The sequence below is a fragment of the Denticeps clupeoides genome, chromosome 17 (genome assembly GCF_900700375.1).
Source record: "Denticeps clupeoides chromosome 17, fDenClu1.1, whole genome shotgun sequence".
In the NCBI taxonomy this organism is placed as follows: domain Eukaryota; kingdom Metazoa; phylum Chordata; class Actinopteri; order Clupeiformes; family Denticipitidae; genus Denticeps; species Denticeps clupeoides.
In genome coordinates, this window is record NC_041723.1 from 12,007,820 (window position 1) to 12,032,699 (window position 24,880).

At 43.4% G+C, this 24,880-nt stretch overlaps 3 protein-coding genes across 3 annotated transcripts; 1 reads left to right on the forward strand and 2 right to left on the reverse strand.

The window, feature by feature from the left end:
* Positions 1-5,146: 5,146 nt before the first annotated feature.
* Positions 5,147-13,615, reverse strand: crabp1a (cellular retinoic acid binding protein 1a). Its single transcript, XM_028958880.1, has 4 exons — positions 13,460-13,615; positions 11,742-11,920; positions 7,253-7,366; positions 5,147-5,502 (listed from the first exon to the last, which is right to left on the reverse strand). Exons 1-4 carry the CDS (start codon positions 13,527-13,529, stop codon positions 5,452-5,454), a joined length of 414 nt encoding a protein of 137 aa, XP_028814713.1. The 5' UTR covers positions 13,530-13,615; the 3' UTR covers positions 5,147-5,451.
* Positions 13,616-15,955: 2,340 nt separating this feature from the next.
* On the forward strand, positions 15,956-20,857 carry skic8 (SKI8 subunit of superkiller complex). Its single transcript, XM_028958879.1, has 11 exons — positions 15,956-16,037; positions 16,153-16,208; positions 16,289-16,316; positions 16,412-16,517; positions 17,236-17,408; positions 17,766-17,914; positions 18,586-18,679; positions 19,466-19,559; positions 19,716-19,808; positions 19,920-19,998; positions 20,665-20,857. The coding sequence occupies exons 2-11, from the start codon at positions 16,197-16,199 to the stop codon at positions 20,752-20,754; spliced, it is 918 nt and encodes a 305-aa protein (XP_028814712.1). The 5' UTR covers positions 15,956-16,037; positions 16,153-16,196; the 3' UTR covers positions 20,755-20,857.
* Positions 20,858-20,993: 136 nt separating this feature from the next.
* slc25a44a (solute carrier family 25 member 44a) lies at positions 20,994-24,409 on the reverse strand. The gene is made up of 4 exons (XM_028958878.1): positions 24,085-24,409; positions 23,182-23,840; positions 22,458-22,585; positions 20,994-22,128 (listed from the first exon to the last, which is right to left on the reverse strand). The coding sequence occupies exons 2-4, from the start codon at positions 23,813-23,815 to the stop codon at positions 21,937-21,939; spliced, it is 954 nt and encodes a 317-aa protein (XP_028814711.1). The 5' UTR covers positions 23,816-23,840; positions 24,085-24,409; the 3' UTR covers positions 20,994-21,936.
* Positions 24,410-24,880: the final 471 nt, after the last annotated feature.

The following is a 24,880-nucleotide window of genomic DNA, read 5'->3' on the forward strand; positions in this document are numbered from 1 at the left end:
GGACCAAAAGACAATTTGGCTCATGGTCCTCAAGCAACCAGGAAACTTGAAGAATGTAAAGTCTTGTTTGTTGTGAGGTCTTCTTCCCAGCCTGGATAGATTTCTGCTGGAAAATGTCTACACGTTTTAAAATTGAAACTCACGAAAGCATGTCTTTTTCTGTGGATCATCATAGCCCTTTATTTCAACATTATTATTTAAATAATAATAAAATGACATTTGTAGCAGATACCAGTTTTGTTGACTTTTTTTTTTTTTTTTTTTTTTTTTTCCTGGTTGTGAATGCTGTTTGTGAAATATTGTGATAGAAGTGCTTCTCACAATTTCTGGTAGGGTTGGAGATGTCTAATTAAAGAAAGATGCTGAAGTGCATTTATTAAAATAATTATGCATATAGTAATTCTTTGGTATATATTTTTATGAAATGTAATTTCTAAAAATGCATGCTTTGTTTATATTTCATATTAATGTTGCATTAGTTTCTTACTGGCCTGCTCCCAGTAACCTGGGATGGGCTGCAGCTCCACCAGCCGCAATGACTAGCAGGAATAAGTGGTTATTGAGAGAGAGAATAATTTCTTACCAGCAATAATGTAATGTAATTCTTCTGTTGGACTGTAGAGGGAGCTATTTAATCTTTTATTCTTCTTATTCAAGTGATGCTGAGCGTCTACATTTCATGTATTCTTCTTGAAGTGAATTGGTGCACAGCACATTGTGAACACAACAAAATGTGTCCTCTGCATTTAACCCATCACCCTTACTGAGTAGTGGGCAGCCATGAAAGGCGACCGGGGAGCATTGTGTGGGGACGATACTTTGCTCATTGGCACCGATTACAGGTCCACTTTCTTACCCACTAGGCCACCACTTTCAGCCTCTCCCTTTAGGGGTCGCCAAAGTGCAGCAGCTAGTCTGTTTTTCCGCACAATTGACTTGGCAAAAGTTTTATGCCAGATGCAACTCTGCCATTTACCCAGTCTTGGGACTGGCACCAAGAAATATACTGTCACATGCATCCCCAGTGGCTGGGTTGGAACACATTAATTTCTATAAATTGTGCAGAAGACTGGTATTATGCCCAAAGTTTTTCTTTATAGTTCTTTATATTTAATGACCTCATGGATGCATTTTAATGTGACAAATTTAAATTTCATTTAATACACAGTCCCGTCTCTACATTCAGGGCTGTATTTATGAATTTGCCAAGTTTTAACACTTCCTCCAGATAAGATGGCGTAAGAAAGCATTTCTGAAAGACTGGATCAGTGTTGGGCATCTGCTGTGGATTGCATGCTAATCACAGATGATCCTCCTATTGTTCTTTCTCGTGGAAGCTTTTGAGAATGGACCTAATCACATGCTAATTCCTTAAATCTGTTACCTATTGATAAAAAACATGATCTTGTCCTTAAGAATCTGAAGAAATATGGGCATGTTCATCTAGGTGAATAGATTGAAAGACTGTATAGATCCCATATGAGCACCCAATATTGAGTAGGTTGCCTTTGGCTGCCAGAAATGCCCTGACCATTTGAGGCATAAACTCCACTAGGCACCAGAAGGTATGTTGTGGTATCTGGCACATAACCTTCAATAGCAAGTCCTTTTAAATCCAGTGGTGCCTCCGATTTGTTTTTTTCCAGCATATTTCACAGAGGGTTGATTGAGATTTGAGAAAAAAAAAAAAGTCAAACTCATTGTGTCCCTCAAACCTTTCTTGGATGACTGTCCTTCTAAGAGGGCCCTTCCATCATGAATACGGTTTCCATGAAGCGCTGACAAATATTTACCACCCATTGCAAAAATATAAAAAAACCCAATGTTCATGACTTTGTGGTGTTTTGTGTATAGCATCCTTCCCATGTATAATATGATTATGAAAACTGGAGGTATGTGGGTAAACCAGACCTGACGAAGAGAGATTTCCCATCTCGTGAGCAGCCTGAGGTGGCCTGCCGCATTCGCACCAGAGTGCAAAACCCAATGACTCTGGACAGGTGAGAGACGGACATTGTGTCCTGGTGGGCGCTGCTGACCCACTTTGGACTCGTGCACGGAACCTGACGAGGAGCCGGCCTGACAGATGCGCAAGGAACAGTCCCCTACCGGTCGAGATAATGAGTTCTGTGCAAAAGGGGGATTTCACAAAGCACTTCTGCATGATTACTCCCTGGAAACGAGCTCGGCTTCTTTTAGCAGTTTTTTTTTTCCCTCTTTTCTTTTCTTTGCCTTTATAGTACTTTCGACACCCTGGTCTGCCGGGTGCATCGTGATACCTCGGGGAGTTGCGCGAGACGGTTTTAGACTCGACATGTGGGACGTCTGCGTTAAAAGACCCGTGAAAAGTGGATGTGCGAGTTTCCTGGTCGGTGTAAATACAGTACGGGCTTTGTCAGGCCTTGCGCAGTGGGAAATCTGATTTGTCTTGGATGATGAGAGGGGCCCGCTCTGCCTCGAACAGAGGAGATTAGTGGCTGCCGCTCTTATGTAACCCGCTTCGATTCTGTGCGCTGTCTCCCAGCACTATCCACGCTGTCAGTTTACTTGCCACCGATTCCAGTGCCGCAGCAGCCATTCTCCGCGCTTGCATATTAAACTCGGCCTGTACTCGGACTGGCCTGTCTGTGCCGCGTGTATAGAACGCTTGTGTCACCGCGGTATTTCAGGGTTCGCGTTAATCCCCATTTTCCCCCTCTTTGTCCCTGTGTTTGTTGTACTTGTGGTGGGCATCCCGACACTCCACAAGCAGACCGTCCCGGTGTCATTTTATCATGCATGCAGCATCTGGAGCAGTCAAAGTGAACAGCTAGTCCTTCACCAAGACGCTGTGAAGTGTCCAGCTCCATTATATCTTGTCTCTTTCCATTCAGGCTAAATGTGTAAATATCAGTTTAACCGTAAAGGACAGTACAAATTGGAACTTTGGCTCTTGAGGAAACTCAACAGTCATGTTTGAAGCTTTGGATGTCTGTTTCCCCTTCAGAAATCCGGTGGCACAATGGTTTTACCTTCCACTGTAATTAAGCTGTGTGTTTAATTGGCTGATTTTATTTGAAGTCAGCAGTATGTGTTGCGCTGTGGTAAAATTCGTTTTTTTTTTTGCTCAGTGAGGCTTTGCCCTGGGAAGACTGTTCATCTGTGTACGGGTCTTCACGCACTGGCAAAACCGGGCTCATATGACGCCATTTCCACTTTTAAGATCTTTTGTGTGTCTTGCACTCACCCTTTCCGTGACATCATACTCACAGTGCATGAACCAATTAGGGCTCTAATTGTCTCAGTTGACAAAACCGGCGGCATCTTCTGACCAGGGGGCCCTGTCTGAGCGTGGAGCGGCGTCTCTAACAGAGATGTCACTGTTCGCAGCCCAGCCCCAGACAGGGTGAGGCGGCCCTCATGCACTCCCAGTGCGCTGGGGACTTGATAACAATGACTTTATTCAGATGCGTGGCCGACCATTGGGGCCACACCTCATCATTAAATTAACGTTGCGCTGAGGGGGGAAAACTCATCCATTCATTCATCTCGCACCGGGTCAAAAAGCAGGGGTGGCACTGCTGTCTGGCTCCGACAGCCGTGGTGTTGACTAATGGGAGCCCTTCATTCCCTTTAAGGACTATGAATTCCTCGGTTATTTCTTCTTTTATTCGTATTTAGGCTCAGGGTAATGAACTCTTCTATCATTTGAAGATACTACCTTGTTATATTTTTATAGGTACAAGAGGCACTTCCCCACTTGTTTTGACCAATCAGATTGTGGTAGTAGCCTAGTGGGTAACACACTCGCCTATGAACCAGAAGACCCGGGTTCGAATCCCACTTACTACCAATTGTGTCCCTGAGCAAGACACTTAACCCTAAGTTGCTCCAGGGAGACTGTCCCTGTAACTACTGATTGTAAGTCGCTCTGGATAAGGGCGTCTGGTAAATGCTGTAAATGTAAATGTAAATGTCTGATAAATGCTGTAAATGATTAGATTACAGTTTATTTAGTGCTGTCAGCAGTTCTTATTCATCTGGAAACCCAATTATTATTCATACAATGTTTAAAACACTAGTTCAATGCATTCCCTGATCTTAACATCATCCCATACAACAAAACTCCATCATGGACTCTTTTTATTTGGTTGCTGTCTACTGAAAAGGAAGGCAAACAAAAATGACTGGCGGGATCCTGTGGTGGGCCAAAAGGCAAGTTAGGTTTTTAAAAAGCTTGCAGAACTTTGCAAGCTATCCATTTATGAGGGAGAAGAAACAAAAATGTACATTCATACTCTGACATATTCCTTTTTTTATATATAACCCTTTTAAGCAGTTCTAGACCGATTCCCAACCCACAGTGCTGGCCCCAACTGAACCCGTCTTCTGGGCATTGTGTAGGCATGGCGAGTTGTGACGGGGTGATTTTGTTTGGAGGTTTGTGAAGGCACAGCCGATCCGTCATCTGCATGCAACGCCTGCGAAGGAGCGCGACGGCCTCCCTGTGTCAGATTCGAGTCTGACAGCCACATGGCTTTGATCCCCCGCCCCGCCTCCTTCAGACCACACTGTTACACTTCCAGCGTTTCCGGCTGCATTAGAATTCTATTTCATGTCTGAGAAGCAGCATCTGTGGGTGAGTTTGTTTTGGGTCCCTTTCTTCATCCTTAATTAGTCACATTAGACGCCATGGCGGCTGTGGGCCTTGCTGCTTGGAGTGTTGACTGCAGCTGAGATCACAGAGCTTCTGGACGCGGACGACGTGTTGTTTGGCTCCCAGTTCATGGCGGAGGGATGTTCGTAAAACGCCTCCAAAGCCCTGGCTTTAATAGCCGCACCGACAGCATGCATTGAGAACGGTGTGTGATGAATGCGTGTGAGTGTGAGGGTGTGTGCGTAAGAGCCCGGCAGTTATCTCGGCCCTGCATTCAGCTTCTAATCTCATTGCCTGGAGTAGCAGACGTCGGGATTGTGCGTAGACGCTGCGGTATGGGTGAAAAACGCCTGCGGGAGACTGTGGTGCGTGGGTGCGCTAATCTGAGGCGGGCTTTGAGGCAGGGGGTCAGCTGAGGCAGCCAGAGACTCTGTTGGCTGGAGTCACACTTCAGATTATTCAAGCAATGCAGAGGAATAGAGGAAGAAGAGAAAAAAAACGACACATGTATTTATTCATTTCGTTTTATTCTTTTTCTTTTAGTTGTTTGTTTGAATGCAATACCAATGACACACACTATCATATCTAGCATACAAAAGACTGCAGGGCAGTTGTTCAGGTGAATTTTGGCACAAAGAGATTTTCACACCGAAAAAAAGTCATTGCAGAAGTGCAGTAATTACCACAAATGAGCAGCCTGGAGCGGGGCTTGGGCTGAATGGAGGTCTGGTGCAGGAATCCAACATGACACTGATGCTGGGTATATGGAGCCAGGCGGGGCTGAGGGTCTGTTGCTGGTTGTCACCGATGCCCCTCTATTCTCGTACGTAGACCCTTGTGCAGACCACATCGTCAGCGGCAAATGTCTGTTTCGGAGCAAGAGACACTCGTTGGAACATCAGTTGACATCAAATGTTCTTTTGCATTTGATTCCAGTATTTGGTAAATGACATTTAATTAACAATTGTGTGACATGGTGTCCATCAGCTCATTCGGACTCTATCGCCAATGGCTCATAATGTACATACTGAGCGTCATATGCATTTCAGGAAATGAAAGTTTGCAAACCATGAAGTGCAATACCCTTTAGATAATTATCAAGCAACCTCTTACTGATCTTGTTCATTCATATCCCAAAACCCAGAAGATGCTTTTGAGGTATCACGGAAGAACGTCCCACCATTTGGTGTCATTAAAACACAGCACATACAGAGGTGCCTTCCAGAAATGCAATGAATCTGAACTAACAAATTCACATGAACAAGTAAATGGAACATTTAACCAAATTTATTGAGACGTGAGTCTTATGAAAATGTGGCCCAGTTTAGGCAGAAACTCACTTTATTTTGATGCTTTTGGGGTTTGTTTCTTAAGATGGTTCCCAGTGCACATCTGCCTCTGCAAATCCCTTGTATGGTGGACGGGAATGAATCCAGCTCAGGTCTTTGTTTTTTGTAGCCAATTTTTTTTTATGAAATCTTCTGGTCAACTGGTGCTACTTCTGTGATTAACCCCTTAGTTTTCGAGAATATATTTAAGAATATCTACCACAGCATTTAATTCACATAATCTTTCACAATTCAAAGCCTGGAGCTCCTAAAGTGGACGGTTTTATTGGAAAATTGCAGTGTGCGTGATGAGCCAGATGGAGGGAAGGATGTGTCCTTGGTGCTATGAAGTCATATGGGAGTGAAGTGTGAAGAGCAGCGGTTCTGCTGTCAGCGCTGTCCCAGATCGATGTGATCCATTAGAGTGGCGAGGCATCAGCCACGCCGGGGTTCACACATCAGAAGTACCTGTGCATCAGACTTTTGGCCATTCCATGCCTTTATTCCTGGTAAACTCTAAATGCCTCATGCTAAAGGGCACACACTGTTAAGTTCATATTATGTGGCAGTTATTTACCAATCGCTCAAATGTTCAACTTTTTGGCTTGTTTGCCTTTTTTGGTTTATTAAATAACACCATAAGCTAAATTTCATATCCTTTAACTTCAGTTTTGTTCTATATTGTAAAAAAAGCAAGACCTTCAAATGAGTAGGTGCATCCAACTGAATGTGTATGCGGTGTTTCAACTAAACTAAAAGTTGGCTAAACACTGTATTACAAAAACTATTTTATGATGGGTTGATCTGGTAACTGATCATTTCAATTAAAGCTTCTTTTGCCCACTAGAGTCCGATAATTTCATCCACACCGGACATTATAAGCTTACGCTCTCATTCCATTTTGGACAAAGCCAAAGCCAACATTTAGAGAAAAAATAAATGAGAACTTATTGAGAATTTAAAATATTATAAATTCTATATTATATTATGTTCAGATACATTTAATTACAGTCCCTGTGTTAATTTATTTTTTATTGTTTATTTTTTTTATTGACTTTACTTTTTTCAGCTGTGTCAAATGTTTTATTATTTTTTTTATATAATAATAACCTGATAAACTATGCAGACTTCAAACATTGAATTAATCGAATATTCCTCTCCACATGTTTACAGTGTACATCTGGAAGTCATTTTCTTAATTGCTGGTTCTTCCTTCCTCATGTTCATTTATGTAAAACAAGTTTGGTTCCTTTCTGAAAACAGATTGGCCGGTGATGTAAGTTTGTACCAGAATGAGTTCATCTTCTTGAAGTTCTCTTGTCCAGTATGTCTTGGGGCCGTCTCCATCCACGAGAGTCTGCTTGCAGTAAATCTTGTTTTCAGACTCCCAGGTGGCCAAACTCTGTTGGAGTTAGACACAGGAAAATGGATTAGCTCTGACCATGAGGAGCAAACCTTGACCTTGAAATGGCAGTTGTAGCCACTAAAGAAATAAAACAAACCTCGTGTCCCATATGATACCTGCATTTAATGTCAAGACAACTTACCTGACACCAACTGTCCTCTGGTAAATGGCAGTGATCTTACGTGTCTGAATCTTGTTTTAGGAGCTGAACTTTAACCATCATCAGTTATTTATTTCTCAAAATCCAGCTGAAATTAATTTAAAAGAATGCATTATCTGCAGGCTTCTAACTTCATTTCATGATCTTCAAGTCTCTTTGGTTACTGCCAGAAAAATCTTCCCAGAGTTGGGTTAGTCAAACAAAGGAATGTGCAAGAATATGCACGCAAAGTCCAAGAAATCCAAAAAAATACCAAGAAAAAATGCTGAAATTAAACAAAAGTATGTTGGTGTGTGGGTTTGTGGACTCAGTGACTTTCCCTCTGGCCGTGTTTCACAAGTCAGTTCCAAAGTCAAACAGCATTTTTAATATGTATAAGGACTGTGCAATCAACCCCAAAGAATCAGTTTTAGCAAAACAACTTCAGCACCGTAGACAACTACTCTTTATTATACAGTAACAATGTGTTATGAATGCTGGAATCAGAGGTTTTGGTGCTGGTTTGAAATTGGCTGAAAGTCTATGAAAAGGACACATTGAGGACAATGTACCCACCAGGTAGGCAAAGAAGCTACTTCTAAAAAAGTGTTCTATATTTTAATTGGCATAGCACACCCACCATGTTTTCACCAGTGCTGCTGAATAAGGAACCATCTACAAACTACTGCAACATGCACAAAACATTAACAGAGAATCTTCTTAAAGCGCTTTGTTGTATAAATGAATGCCATCATCAGTCTCTATCAGGCCACTATAAAACACACAAATTAATATCACTGAATTAGAAAGCCCTGAAGCTGGGCCTGGTTTAGTTTGATGAAGGACCCTGCAGGTCTCTTTTGCCAGGGACCCTCAAAGGGGCCTTATACAGCTTACAAGTAGAGTCAGACATCAGTTATAAAAATTGCACTTATTTTTGTAATTAAAGTAGAGCTTTTTATATATTTAATGTATTTTGTCACTGGTGCTTTTCAAGTAAGGTCTGGTAGGAATTTTTCCATGGCTTTGTCTCACATGTGTGGGAATCTTGTCGTTAGAGCAAAAAGTAGTTCATCTAAATGATTATGAATCAACTGCCCCCTTTTCATTGAAACAAAAAAATGCTTCCCAAACAAAAGCCTGACTCCTGGTAGCGACTCTCACAATTGCGTTTGATGTTGCACCCAGTAGGCCGAGGTTCATTTCTTGTCTGTGAGACCAAACTGTTAATCACCATATCAAAGGTGGGGAGGCGATCAGAGACCCTGCAGGGCCAGCAGACAGAATATCAAATGCAGCACAGCGCAGAACCGTGGAACTCTTCCAGCTTTTCTCAGGCTCTCCTTGCAAAAAATAAAGCCGCGAGAGTCGATTAGCCATGGCCTCGTTTTCCCCCATCCATCTCTGGCTCTGACTCACTGGATCCTCTTTTCTCCCTCTCCTCCGGGCGTTTATTTTACCCTGTCATGCCTCTCTCTGTAACGCTTAACAGGCCAATTGACTGGAACATCTGCTGTTTTTATGTAAGGATAATAACTCATGGGCCTCCTATCATCACATGGCTACAAAAGAGGACGAATTTCTTAATGAAAATGACTAAACGCAGTGGACAGTGTTTCGCCTATAAACTTAACATATCGTTAGTTCATTATTTTAATAAATATTAAATAGATATTGTGACATGGATTATATATCCTATATTCCATCGTTGCGATTCTCCAGCTATTCTGGCATGTTGGCATTCAGCAATGTGTGATGTGAAGATACCACGGCCCAGCATCTGTCACAATGGATTTTCATGACTCTTAATCTCACGACAGGCCTGTGAAGTTCATACCACACCCTCCCCCGAGTTGGGGTTCGTCACCTTTAAGCTGAGATAATGACAGTGAAGAAGCTGCTCAGAAGGTTAATGGTTAGGCAGCATCTCTGCAGGGAATGGCTTTTTTTTGACGTGGACAAAACTGCCTCTGCATGTCACCGTTCTTCTCCCTTTGCCCCATAGCAGGTGAGCAGCTCTAAAGCCCGTCTCTATAGCAACCAAACTGGCAAGAGGACCACATTTTTCAAAGTCTTTCCCCTCAAAATGCAGGATTTTGGCTCACAGCAATAGCAACTCCGCTAGTGCAGGTGCACGTTGTTTTTCTTTCTTCTTCTTACGTTTCCATTTTTTTTATCTAGTATTTCACATCAGTATATACCACAAGACTCTGGACAGTTCTCTTCCACTGTTCATTTAATACGATTGACACGAGGATGAGGAGCCGAAGGAAATGCTGAACTTCGTTATCTTTTCTCCCGGCTCACTGGGGACTTTTCAGGAGGTTATCGCTTCCCAGCCGAGAGAAAGCCCTTTTAAGTGCGAACACCAGTCTGATCCTCCAAAGTCCACAGATTAGAGGGCGCTTTTAACCTTGTGCCAGTGTTAATAAGCCCTCTCCGCGCCGCGGGTCTCTCTGTGTGTAATCCCCTTGGCCACGGGTCTGGCCAGGCAGTCGACAAGTTAGACTGGGACAGGACGTGGACGCTCGTCCTTCGCATCCCACACGGGCTCAAATCATGGACCAACTCAATTAGGCTTTACCTACATTCTCACACGCTGCCAGGGGCGACCGCTCACACTGATAAGCTCAGACCGAGCCGGCGCTCAGCTGCCATTGCTGGCTGCTCCCTATAACTGCCGTCCCTGAGGGCTCGGACAGCAGAGACATGTCTTCGCCTTACATCCCAAATCAGGCCAGTCACTCATCTTGGGGAGAAAAACAGCAGAGAAATTCATGACACTTTTTTTCAGAGCTTTGATGAAACCATTACTGTGTAGATGGAGGAGTGGTGGCCTAGTGTTTAAGGAGGTGGACTCATAATTCAAATCCCAAAATGCTATGGTGCCACTGAGGTCCCCTTGAACAGGGGACCATCCCCAACACACTGCTCCCTGGGCGCTTTTCATGGCTGCCCACTGCTCACCAAATGCAGAGGGTTAAATGCAACCATGCGCTGTGCTATGTTGTATATCACAATGATAAAATGGGCTCATGTGAATTCTAAAAATGAAAATAATGAAACATTTTGATATTCACCTAAAGACATTTTTTGCTATTTAAAAAAAATGCCAGTTTTATGAATGCTTTAAAAAAAAATTATGAATGCTTTAATTACTTTATTTGACAGAGCAAGATAGTTAAGAGACAAACCAATGTTTTGAAGGCTGACTATCTGATGGGATAGGAAGGTAATGTTGTAATGCACATACTGGTGTGCTTAATATGCTTTCTGCAGAAGCTCAGTCACATTATATGAATGTACGATAAAAGCACATTTTAGCATTCTTATTTCCAGTCATGATGTCTAGAATTCATTACGAGACTTTTGGGGGATTTTTTCCTTTGTGCTTACGTCAGATGTTTTCAAGGCAGTCTGTTAATATCAAAGAGCTATATGCCCTGACGATTGCTATCAAAGTGTCCAAGCACCATCCAGGCGGTTTAGATTAAAGTAATGCCTGGATAGAATGACATCATGTCTGTGATCTGATGGTTGAAAAAACATATTTCCATGCAGCCTATGAAATCAAATGTGTGTGGTTTAGATATAACTGTTACTTAACACAGTATGTCATAAATGTACAAATCTTAATTCTAACCCAGTGGTATGTAAACAGGAAGGATGAGGGGCTTCCTTAGAATCGGGACTTTTTTAAAGATACTGAATTTAACACTTGCCACTCATTTACGAATGCGTATATGAGTTCCTGTCTCCTGAATAGAATCACCACTGTGTTGCAAACTTCATTTTGATCAGTCTGTGATGTCAGTGTCAAGCCTTTTCTACAATAATTTGGATTTACAGACCATGGCCAGGGACATGATGTTGCCAGGGGATTAACTGTCCCTGTGGTTCCCATGTAGCCCAGTGCCCTAAACAAAAGTTGACGTTTTACACCCCGCTTGCTACCATATTGTTTCTAAGCAAGAACCTTTACGCCCGAGTTGCTCTGCCACCAAATGTCCAAGTGAGATGGGTAACAGCTCATTTAAGTTGTTTCATCTGTTGTCTTTGTCATACAGATCCATTGTGATGCTGCACATGTTATTGTAATATACTGTAAAACATTATAGTATCTCGATCTTTGCAAATGTAAAAGGTTGCATGTTGACACTTCAAATTAAGATGAGTCTATCCATCCGGCTGCATGTCTGTCTGCGTGTGGGAATCCCACCGCTCCCTGCTTACCTTACATTTCCTGCCATCCACTGTCTCCTCATCAAACTCCTCGCCGATGTGGAAGTTGATCTCAGTGGTGCGCACCGTGGTGGAGGTCTTGATGTAGAACTGCTCCCCGTCCTGGCGGATCTCCACGTGGGGCTTGGAAGCGGCCGCCACGGCCACCTTCCTCAGCATCGCGTTGACGCCTGGGTGAGCACAGTGTGGGGGTTAATGGCCAGACCAGACCCGCCTCAGACACCCCCCGCCTGCTTTTGTCTGGGTCGGCAAACGGTCCAGACCCACCCATGCTTGGTTTGAGCTTGGAAACACCCTCTTCACTTTTTGTTTTTGTGAGAGAATGAGGGTCGAATAGACATACAGTATTGAATTTTCAACAAAAAAAAAAATGTTGTATTGAGAAGGGAGTGCAACCAGAGTTCTACAAAAAAAAACGGACTCATTGTAGAGAATTTTGGCTTGTTTACTCCTGAATGAAGTGTTGCATGTGACCGTGGAGAAGGACAGAGCTGCAGAACTGCGGTGACTGGCAGCCACTCGTGTGGTGAGTTAAGCAACGCTTCTCGCCCAAATTTAATACAAACACACAGTGCATTTTCTCTTGCCATCTTGTATGGATGTTTTGTGAGTGTGTGTGTGTGTGTGTGTGTGTGTGTGTGTGTGAGCGTGTGTGTCGTTGCTGCTTGACACAGCACAGAGCTGGACAGGCATGTGGCAGATGGGATGTTGACAGAAACAGGGGAGCGGCACTGGAATCTGCATGAGAATGATGCCGGCTTCTCTGTTTACATGGCGCTGTAGCAACAGTAAGTGAATGATCTTCCTGGACACATGCTGCTCACATCTGCTCGAGGAAACAGGGACGTCTCTGAGACACTCGTTCGTCAGTATCATCTTTTTTCTTTCCTCAGTGTCAGCACCCGTCCACACACACACACACACACACAAACTTCATCTTACACACACAAGTGTCTTCAAGCCATGAATTCTATGAACAGTTTACAAAGTTTTTTTTTCTTCCAAAATTCACTGAAACATTTTATTAGATCAAATTAAGACTCAGAGTTTGATCCCTCCTGCCAGAAATTTCAAACTCTTTTCAAAATTCTTAAAAGTCATTTGGACTCATTCTTTCTCTTCTGAGCCATGCAGTGGAGATAAACTCATGTTGTTGAGCGCTTGGGTGCGACCAGCATGAAAATTTGATGTCCACTCCGCAGCCACACATTCCCGGAATTTTTTTTATTTTTTAATCACTCATGTTGATTGGAAATCAATAGCAAAAAGTCACTTCGGCGACTGACCCACTTAAGCCCGTCTGCTGCAGACAGACACAGTGATTCTGCTTGAATAAAGGCAATGAGAAGACGAGCAGGCACAAAGGAACCACAGCAGACAGAATTCCACCTGGAAACCGGTTCCTATACTGACATTCCCTGTCCTGCTTTAATGGGGAATGTGAAAAAAAAAATCACACTCAATATGCTGCAGGATGATGATCAGCATGACGATTGCTTAATTAAGATTAATCCGTTCATTGATTTACAATTCCTGACTGAAGACCCTGGCTGAAGAATCTGTCATCGATCAGGATAAGAAAATGGATCTTTTTTGAGATCCTCCATCGATCATTTTAATATGGCAGCCAAGCTCGCACCATTTTTGTTTTTCTTTCCTTGACATTAATAGATGAGTGCAAACAAAAGACGAAATAAAAAAACTCTTACCCAGGGCTTTGAGAAGTTCATCAAAATTCTCACTGCTCTTCATCTTCCAGGTGCCTGCAAAGTTGGGCATGTTGCTGTGGCTGTCAGTGGGGCTGAGCCTGGAGAAGAACCTGCTGTGCGCTCTGCTCTCTGCTTACTCCCACCCTCCCTGTCTTCCTCTCTCTCTCTCTGTTCACCCCCCCACCCCCGTCTGTCTGTCCCTGTCTCGCTTCAGCTCTCCCTCCGTCACTCTCTCTCTCCCCCTCTCTGCTCAGCCCCTCAGTAGGTCCCTCTGTCTTGTCTGTCTTCTGTCCACCCCTGTTTCACGGTGCCGTGCCGCTACTCAGTCCAAAATCTGAATCAGGAAGATTCTTTACTACAACATTTATTTCCTTATATAATGTTACTGCAGGTAAAAAAAAAAATGTAAAAAAAAAAAAAAAATATATATATATATATATATATATATATATATATATATATATATATATATATAAACCGTCTAAATATAGATACATATAGATATAACAAGATTATATAGTTGTATAATTGTATTGTCATGACATTACAATGCCCTCAATATACAACACATTTCCAATACATAGTACAGAGGGTCTTCTTTATGCACCTAACTCTATATTATTTTTCTAATGCGGTAACAAAGACTTGAAATGAGTGTCTAGATACTAGATACCCGTTACAGACCCACTTGTTCAGTGTCATCATTATGCCATCATTACACCAGTTGAGGGGGGAGATCTCTCCTTTGCCTCACACACACACGGCTGTCACTGCAAACCCAGACTTGTACTCTCATACTTTCCTAAAATGTTTTTCTTCAAAGAAATGTACCGAATGGCATTGATATGTGCACAGTAACGTAACGCAGATTTATTAAGCGCATTTCTTGGACTTCGCAGCCAACATCAGCTGTGTTGTATGAAGCTGGGGATATTTTATTCAGCAGAACTCTTAAAAAAAGGTGTTTTTTTCTTCGTGAGTTTCACTTTGGAAGTTGTTAATTACAGGGGTTTGCAGACGTGCCAAAAATATTAAGTTAATTTTTTTCATTTTTAATTCATAATATAATTGCACTGTTTATGTGATTTACAGCAGGAGTACATAAAAGTATGGAAAAACAGTTTTTTTTTAGTTAGCATTTAAACGCCTAAACAAATATAAAATATATATAAGCCCCTGACAAGCAAGCAAGCTTTACTTCACCTATTATAAAGTAATGTTGAAGTTAATCATAAAGCTCATAAAGTTCATCGATGATGCATTTTCAACAATGTCAATGCAAATTGATGAGAGAATTTGTGGAAACCTTGTCCTGTACAAAAAAACACTTCTGAGGCTATTCACCGCCCTTCAAGGCTGCACTACGCCATTTCCAAGTACCTGTTCTTTTTACAGTGACAATCACTTCACTTTACTTTACATACAAATCCAGTTTAGATTCAACTGCATCTCCGCTTCCCTCTCCAGAGCACAAACGCCGGGGCTGCTGAACAGACGGCCTTTTACTGGCGACCTTTCAGATAAATAATTAATGAGCTTTTGCTTCCTGTTGAGAACATTTAGAACCAACGTAGTACAAAACAACTAATTATGCAAGAACTCCCCCAAGCACCCATACCATTGTCAACCTCAGTAATATAATACATGCTCCATACAGGTCAAAGTGCAGACACAATAATTAAATACAACTAATAAAACAGGGCAATAACAGTAACAAAAGAATAAGGCAATTTGTCTTAATGAATTCACACCCACAGAATTCATCTAGCTGATGTTCTATTTCAGGTCTGCTGGGAAAAGCCTACCTGGTGCTGCATACAGAGTAGCATGATATTAAAGCCAAGTTTATTCACTACAATCAATGGGAAAAATCCCTTAAAAAGACATTTTTTAAATGCTTACATTTCTGTTTTTAATGCCATACAGCTGCATCTTCCCACATTCTTTACATGAGGACGTGTGGGTTTTTCTCTCCATAATTGTCATCTTTAAAACACCATATTTTCGACAAATTGGTGGTCATCTCTACGGCCAAGTTCCCTGGGCTTTCCCAGCTGCCCTCGAACTGTTTCGGGACCCGGCCTGCTGCTGACGTCCACACAACCACAGAACTCAGACGCAGGCCGCGATTTGCAGGTGATTTGAGGACAGACGCCCTCTGTGATCTGATGGATTCCACACATGCACAAAAGAAATGGAAGTCCGACAGTGGCTTTTGTATTCGAATGCCGGTTTGGACTTCAAAGCAACACAGTCCCTGAGATTTAATCAATTTCTAATCCACGTAAGGCAAATTATTCAGTACTTCGTGAGATGTTTTGCCAGCGACGCTTTCCTCGTGATTATAGGGTCCAGGTTGAAATAAGAGCACGAGTTTAGTGCGTTCCTGACAGCTCGATCAACTCGGCTGGAAGGCTGATACGATTTTGTCTTACGCCGACGTTACAGGCAGAAATGCGTCGCAGGAGCAGGGCGAACATGCCCCTCCGTACCCAGAATCCTGTGCGCGACGTCGTCATGGCGCCCCCCTGTTAGTGGTGCGGCGGGGTTTCTTGTTTCTGTTCCCCGGCGGTGGCAGGTAAGGTTGGCCGCGTCCCGTTCGTGGTTCGCGGTGAATCGCAGCGTCACGATTCGTCGGCAAGTTCGCGCGGGGACTTGTTTTTGTCGTAAACGTTGCTTTTTACTTCGTTCAGTGGAAGTTCCAGCCCCGACTTGTACGTCGGCCTGAAGTATAACGATGAGCACGCAGGTAAGCGGCGGCATCGCGCCGAACTGTTGACCGAGTCACTGCAGGGATTCACGACTCTCCGTTCTTTCCCCCGTTTTCAGTACAGCATACTTTTCAAGCAGGAACATGGTAATGTTGGGATCTTGTATTCAGTTCTTTACTTGTCTGTAGACCGAAACGCGAGCTGAGCTGTGAGCAGTGTGGCTTTTTCTTCCTGCGTGTAGCCCATGATGATGCCATATGGACGGTGGCCTGGGGCAGAAGTCAGAAGGACGGGTCCGAGACCATCGTCACTGGGTCTTTGGATGACATGGTGAAGGTCTGGAAATGGTAATCCAGTCGATTCAGATCAGACGTCATATGGGAAGTTTGTGGCTTAATTTAATACACATAAAGTCCATCTCTGTCCATCCAGAGATTATTACTATATCACTTATAAAATGATTCACTGCACACAATTCTAAATATGCAGTCAGTACTTTGAAAGTGAAGTGATTGTCACATGTGATGAACAGTACACGGTGCACACAGTGAAATGTGTCCCCTGCATTTAACCCATCACCCTTGGTGAGCAGTGGGCAGCCATGACAGGCCCCCGGGGAGCAGTGTGTGGCGGATCGGGATTCGAACCAGCAACCTTCTGATTATGGGGCCGCTTAACCACTAGGCCACCACTGCCCCTGGGGCAGATAATGTTGGGGCTAGTTAATGTTTTTAGATTGTCATCTCAGATGGATTTTTAGCTAGCCAGCTCAAATCTTGATGCCATATGGTGGTAGTAGTAGTAGGATGGTAGTAGCCTAGTGGGTAACACACTCGCCTATGAACCAGAAAACCCAGGTTCAAATCCCACTTACTACCATTGTGTCCCTGAGCAAGACACTTAACCTAAGTTGCTCCAGGGGGGACTGTCCCTGTAACTACTGATTGTAAGTCACTCTGGATAAGGGCGTCTGATAAATGCTGTAAATGTAAATGTAAAATGTAAATCTTGAATAGAAAAATGTTGAAAGTACAGCGTAACATTTTTTTTAATGCTCCCCCCTAGGTCCGACGAGAAGCTTGAGCTACAGTGGAATATGGAGGGACATCAGCTTGGAGTGGTTTCAGTGGACATCAGTCACAATGGTGCCATTGCAGCATCCAGCTCTCTGGACGCTCACATTCGACTGTGGGATTTAGAGTCAGGGAAGCAGATTAAATCCATGGACGCTGGTCCAGGTAAGATGCAACTTTAAAATTTGTATACATTTGTCCTTAAGAATGTACAAGTCGATATAATATTACTCATACAATATGGGGGAAATAAAATCCACTTCACCTTTAGTTGCTTGTTCCTCACAGCCAGGTAAAATGTAAAAGTATTCCGGGTTTAGTCTGATTTAACTGAGCAAATGGTCCTTGCTCAACCAACAGAAGAGCACCAATATCAAATGAAACCTGGCCAGAGAAATTTGGGCCTTTTCATATTGGCCCAGGGGCATAAATATGCCACAGACCGATGAGACCATGTGGTGTGGCTGACAACAAGTGTTTGCTGAGCTGAGCCGGATAACGTCATTTTCTGTCTTGTTGCAGTTGATGCATGGACTGTCGCCTTTTCTCCCGACTCCAAGTACATAGCCACGGGAAGCCACCTGGGAAAGGTTAACATCTTTGGTGTTGAAAGTGGGAAGAAGGAGTACTCTCTGGACACCAGAGGGAAATTCATTCTCAGTATTGCTTACGTAAGATATTAACGGTTACTGACCCTGTTCTACAAGTGTCGAGTTGAATATTTAGTGTGTGTGTGAGGACAGTGGCACCCCTGCGATTCAGGCCTCCTTACCTGCTGGGCCGCCACTGCCCCATATGGATTTCACCAGTGACTTCACCTCAGGCTTGTACGGTCAATAGCATGAGGGAATTGTTGCCAGCTTCTTTTGAAATGAAGTGATTCAAGTAAGCAAATGAAGCAACTAAATTTTAACCTCTTGCTTAATACAATAACGCTTAAATAACTAAAATCAATTTAGAGGCATAGAAGATAACTGTTTAGCTTGTTTTTGTGAACACAAGGCTGTTGCCAGTTTTATGTGAGCCCTGATGGGACATAATAATAGAAGTGATGGTGGTTCTGAATGAAAGGGTCACAGGACTTCGTAGCTGCAGAGAGGTCAGGGTGCCCATGCTGACCTGTGTCATCCATACACCATGGAAGAAGGTGGTCTGATCTGATCATGTGAATGGATAATGTGCCTTTAATGCTCAGGGCTGTGCAGCTAAACGAAAAGCTTCTCTCTGAAGCCTAAAAGATTCCAATTTATTGTAGACATCTGCTCATAATTCTCTGGACTGAACTGGAGGCAAGTGCAGTTTTTTTTTTTCTTTTCTTATCCTCTGACTGCTCCTCTTTCAGAGCCCAGATGGAAAGTACTTGGCCAGTGGGGCGATAGATGGAATCATTAATATCTTTGATATTGCAACTGGAAAACTGCTCCACACGCTGGAAGGTAAATTATTATTCTGTGTGTGTGTGTGTGTGTGTGTGTGTGAATTCCCTTACTGTAGAACATTACAGAGGACCTATCTGAAGATTCCTGCAGAAATATCACAGCAGTTGATGACCTTCTTTAGTGACTTCTTGCCTGCCATCATGCAGCTCGAGCACCACAGAGAGCTGCAATATGTCAGCACACTCCAGATGCTAGTGCAACATCCAACAATTTATTATTGGTCACTCAGCTGCAGTTGTCAAAGGCATCCCAAGCTTTTCCATCATTTCCTTCCCCAATTACTAGGCCTTTTGCAAGTTTTGTCTTTTGTAGAGTCTCTTTGTATTCACTAGACACCTACCTGCGTGTTGTGCGTTGCACTCACAACGCTGAATGTTCTCCAGGTTCACAGGGAGTTTAACGTATACATTTACGGCATTTATCAGACGCCATTATCTAGCGCGACATAAAAATCAGTAGTTACAGGGACATTCCACCCCCCCCCCCCCCCCCCCACCCCCCACCGAGACGCTACGGCTTAAGGGTCTTGCTCAGGGACACAATGGTAGTAAATTGGGTTTTGAACCTGGGTCTTCTGGTTCATAGGCGAGTGTCTTACCCACTAGGCTACTACCACCCTTAATTTTATTGTGTGTAAGGTCGGAGCACACAAAGGCTCAGAAATATACATATATAATATAAATCTTAGTTTATGGCTTGGAATACTAAAGGATTTTATAGCAAAGTTCTTCAGCTCACGGCCCTCAATATCCAGTTTTTCTTATCATTGTTCTCATCTCGCAGGTCATGCCATGCCAATCAGGTCACTGACGTTTTCACCCGACTCCCAGCTCTTAGTAACAGCTTCAGATGATGGATATATAAAGATTTATGATGTGTGAGTAAAGGTGTACATTTACTGTATTCATCTGGAAATCTCCATGTCTATTAAGTGTATCTGTACTAACCTGTATCTACTCACTAACCTGTATCACTATATAGGAATAAATTTTTCATCATGGTTTCATCTTATATGCTTTCCCATCTTATGCAGACAACATGCTAACTTGGCTGGAACCCTGAGTGGACATGCATCCTGGGTCCTGAACGTCGCCTTCTCTTCAGATGACACACACTTTGTGTCAAGGTGAGTCAGGTATTTCATAATGCCGTCAAAATGCATTTAATGCACTTGCTTTTGTCCTCTGGTCCATTTTCCTCCTTGTGATTTTGTTGGGGTTTTATTTTTTCTCTTCAGTTCCTCTGACAAAAGTGTGAAGGTGTGGGATGCGAGTTCCAGGACGTGTGTGAATACGTTCTTTGACCATCAAGACCAGGTGAAGGAACTCACCTTTTCACTGCAAATTAGTAAAGTGGAAAATATTCTATATGTACTACTATTAATTTTCAGTGGTGACTGGTAAACCAGGGACACGTCCTGGTCTAGGACAGGAACGTAACCAAATGGAAAAGAGGGATTGACATGCTACGAACGTTTTAACAATTTAAAATAAACAAGAGAGGAGTACATTTAAGCCATGACATGAAGACGAACAAAGCTGTCAGGCACTAAGAACCACTGCGGACAGGAGGACGTCTGTCTTGCATCTCTCCCCCTTTTCCTTCCTCCCGCCTCAGCGGACCCACGGCAACTTTAAAATCCCTGCTACTGGCTGGAACGCGAATCGGCGTCTGTAATTACAGGCTCCTCGTACAAAACAGAAAATGACCACCGGACTTATTTGCTTTGTCATCGCATATAGTGGCTGAATGTAAGGTTCATTCTTCAGCAAAGTCATATTAAAAGCAGACGTTTTGTCCCTTTAGCTGGAGAATCCAGTATTTCCTACCCAGAGGAAAAGCGTTCATTTTGTTAGCAGTCCAAACCTTCTGAATTTCATATTTTGTCGGGATTGGGTGTGGACCCTCTGAGGACTCAAGTCTTCGGCTTTTGGGGACGTTTCCCCCACAGTCATTACATCTGTTCTGTTTTTCATTTGTAGGTGTGGAGCGTTAAGTACAACAGTACAGGGTCCAAGATCATCTCAGCTGGAGATGACCGCGCCATACACATTTATGACTGTCCAGTCTGAGGCTCTGCCCATTCTGTCTGGCTGAGAAACTGCATCCTAGACGTTCCCCACCCCACCCCGGCAGTTCTTTAACCAGCGCTCTCTGATTAAATCTCCTCCAGTATTTTTTGTATTGTATTTTTTTTTTTTTCTCCCCTGCCATCACTCTTTATAAAAACAATGATATATTGCATAATTCACACACAGACACTGTAAATGATGACTTTAATTAAAATTTTGGCCTAAAGTTTTGATGTCAGTTTTTTTTTTTTTTTTTCTGTGAAGGGTACATTTTTTTTAAGAGCTATACAATGTACATTTATTGTACTTTATGGTACACATGGTGCTCTAATGGATTAATCCAGTAGCCCAATTCATATGGAGTTACTGGGTTTTCATTTTTGAAGGCTGGCTGTGCTATGCAATCGCAATTTAGTCTGGCATTCGGTTTCTTCAGGTTTCCAGAGGGATTTTTCTTTAAAGTCAACCTGACTGTTACCATAAAAAGGTTTGCAGGTTCCTCCATAGATCCTCTGTGGACTATGAATGGTGCTTCTGGAAGGTCCAGTAAGATGAACTGATGCAGTGCTCCCTCTACAGGGCCATCAGCTACGGGCTGAAACGGTCTTTTACTTCAGACACCAGTTCTGGCGCCCTTTTATTACACTTCAGCAGTAACCATGAAATGACAGGAAGAATGAATTCAGGGTCCCAAGTGTGGAACACATCGGCACCACCTTAATGATTTGATCCAGTGCACACAGCATCAAATTCAATAAACATCTGGTTTTGGCCCAAACACAAAGCTACCTGATGCTCCGAAAGAACATGCTTCTAATTTACTATATATAAACTGCTTATGTAAAGAAAGGCCAGATATTCACACCACTAAATATCAGACATGGCATGAAGAGGACAATATAAGTGGAGAAAATCACAATTCTCCATACATTGCATACATTTGCAACAATTTTTGACTCAACTAATTACAAAATCTACATAACAATCTGGGAAAAATATTCTGTATTTTGATTATGATCCCTATCCAACACCATCATAAAAAGTTCCACTGTCCTGTCTCCCTTCTGGTTGCTGTTTTAATGTTTTAATTAAAACATCAAACAGGCCCAAAAAAGGTATAAGGCAGACTGAACTGGGTAAGGCAGAAGGGATGAGGTAACAAGATTTTTTGTTTCCTTCTTGTTACCAGTGTCTTGACTCCACCAGCTCTGGTCTCAAGCTCAGTCTCTTCAGAGTCTCATAGCCCACCACTATGACCACAGCTGTCGGGGTGGAGGAGATGATACGGGCTGAGAGCCCCTTGGTCAGACCCCACGCCCCTTCTTCAGCCAGCAGCTGCTTGAAAGTGTCGGTGATGGACGTTCTGCCTTCCACCTTACAAAATAAACAGAATAAAAAAAAAAAAAACATTTAAAAAAAAAAAAGAGTTCATGGGAAACAAAGTCGCCTTCTATTGGACGTTAGTAGGACTTGACCAGCTGGAAATGTTCTTTCATCTAATCCTTGAATATATATATTTCTTTTGATATTTTTTTTTTTTTTTTTTTGATAGGCCACGATAAATAGCTCTGTTTCTATTCATGGATCACTTGATACCTGTTTAGGTAACTTCTGACTTTTTTGGCAATCCCTGGAACTGTGACCTGAGATGTACAACGCAGGGTAATCCAGTGCTGACCAGGGGATGTGGGGATTTACTTTACCTGAACTCGTGCCCGAACGACGTCCATCGGGTTGGTGATGGTGGAAGCTGTAGCGGCCGCCATCGGCCCAGCCAGGGCTTGCAGGACCAGATGAGGGCAGTTGCTAGGCGCCAACATCGAGAGCTGCTCTGTGAACAGACGACCGAAAGATCCTTAGGCACGGTGAGGATTTCCTCTCTAGTCTACGCGGGACGATAGTTCAATTACAGGTCCCTTTAGTTCCAGAGGACTGCTGGATTAATTTCTTTCATATTTCCTGATCTTGGTAAAAACCTTGAGGACTGCTGATATTGTCTAGTTCATAAAAAGTCATTATAATTCTAGGACACTAAAAACAAGAAATATTTATACAGTTACATTACATTTACAGCATTTATCAGACGCCCTTATCCAGAGCGACTTCCAACCAGTAATTACAGGGACAGTCCCCCCCTGGAGCAACTTAGGGTTAAGTGTCTTGCTCAGGGACACAATGGTAGTAAGTGGGATTCGAACCCGGGTCTTCTGGTTCATAGGCGAGTGTGTTACCCACTAGGCTACTACCACCCATACAGTTCTGAGTTACTGGCCTTTCAATTCGACTTTGAATTGTACATAAATTACCGGTTCCTGTTCATGTCATTCCAACTAATTTGTGGATTCATGGATTTAATTAAACCCTGAACCGAAGAACATGGACAAACACAACACAGTCTTCATAAAACCTTTGAAAAAGATTTTTTACCAGCATAGAAATGATAAAAAGGCCACCAAACGGCACTGTTTGGGATGTAGGTGAGGAGAGATGCCACATAACCCCGATAAAATCCTCGGAGACCATCAGCAGCAAAGACCTGGACCACAATGTCTCTGGTGTGGCCAAAAGTTACTTTTTGCTTGGAAGCTGCCATCATCATTTTGGGTTTGACCTTGAATCGAGTGAGCTGCTCCCCTTGGCCCTGCATCATGAGATGCTGCGAGACGACGTCAATGGGCACAGTGATGGTCTGGGCCACCAGCGAGGCGCACCCTCCCGCAACCAGAGACTTCAGCGTGTTTTCAGAAGAGTAGTGGGACACGTACTTCCTCACCAGCTCATAGGTGGTGATGTAGGCCTGGCCTGAAATCAGGGTGAAGCTGTTGACGAGGAAACCCCGGTACAAGCCGCGCACCCCCTCCGCCTTCGCGATCTTGCAGAAGGCGTCGAAGGCGCCGTTGTACAGGGACTTTCCCTTCTGCACCTGCAGCCGGGTGCGAATGAGTGTGAACGGGAAGACGGTGGCGCGGGTGGCCATGGTCATGAACACCCCGAAAGAGTAGAACTTCCGCTTGTCCAGGTCCTCCCATTCGATGATCTGGATGGTGCGTTTCTGATGCATCCTCTCACCCCCCTCCCCAAGGTGCCTGCCAAAAAACACGAGGATAAAATCTCTAACTTTATGAGACTTTAAACTCTGCTCAACTTGTGAAGGCCTTTCCAGCGGTAAACTATTGTTAAGATCAATGTGCAGCACGGTCCACAATAATCCATGTATTGTGATCCTACATCCGTGATCTTTCTATCTTATTTTGTCTGATCTTAACAGAGGGTGAACGTTTCGGCGAGAAGACCACAACGTCCGTACGAGCAGGTCACGTGGCGTCTTACCGTCGCGTGTCAACGTTTTATCGCACGACGCCCGCGGATCCCGTGTCCCGATCACAGGCAGGCTGTCCTCGGGTGGAACTCACACGATCTCGGCGGCAAGCAGCGGTTTCACGTCTCATGATCGGCAGTGTCCCACACGCTATAACAACAAGCGCAACATCTATATATTCATGTATACACACACACACACACAGTATTAATACACAGCTCACGCCGACAGGGTCAAGATGTCGAGCGAGTTTCTAAATTCTCCACGGAGGACCCGCGCTACCCATTCAACGTGAGCCCACGGCCCACCTCAACCTCACACGCAGAGGTGAAAGGTCACACGTCAAATTCCGGTGTGGGATTTTGCTTTGCGTTAGACTAAGACCGTTCGAAAACAACGACAGATGCATAAACGTTTACTTTTTTATTTTTAAAATATTTGCAATGTTGGTTTTCTGAAACGAAATGAACCGTCGTCTGACGGCAGCGAGGGTCGCGTTACAGGGCACGTTCGCGCGGGTTCGCGACACGCCGCTGCTGCGCAATGACTTTGACGCCTGTATATCTATACCGTCTGAAAATAAATATTTTTCTGTCCAGCCTGACGTGTCCGGTGTGGTAATTTATTTTTATTTTTTAAGTGAAAAGCAGCTGCAGTTGCTAATGAATGATATGTTTAGACCAAAATATCGCATTTCACTGTCGTCCCCGTCAGATGAGCTCGAGTGTCGAGTACTTCTCCCTGCTTTCAACATGTTCATGTGAGTTGATGTTGAGTGCCGATCGTCTTTCCATCACCGCCCTCCGC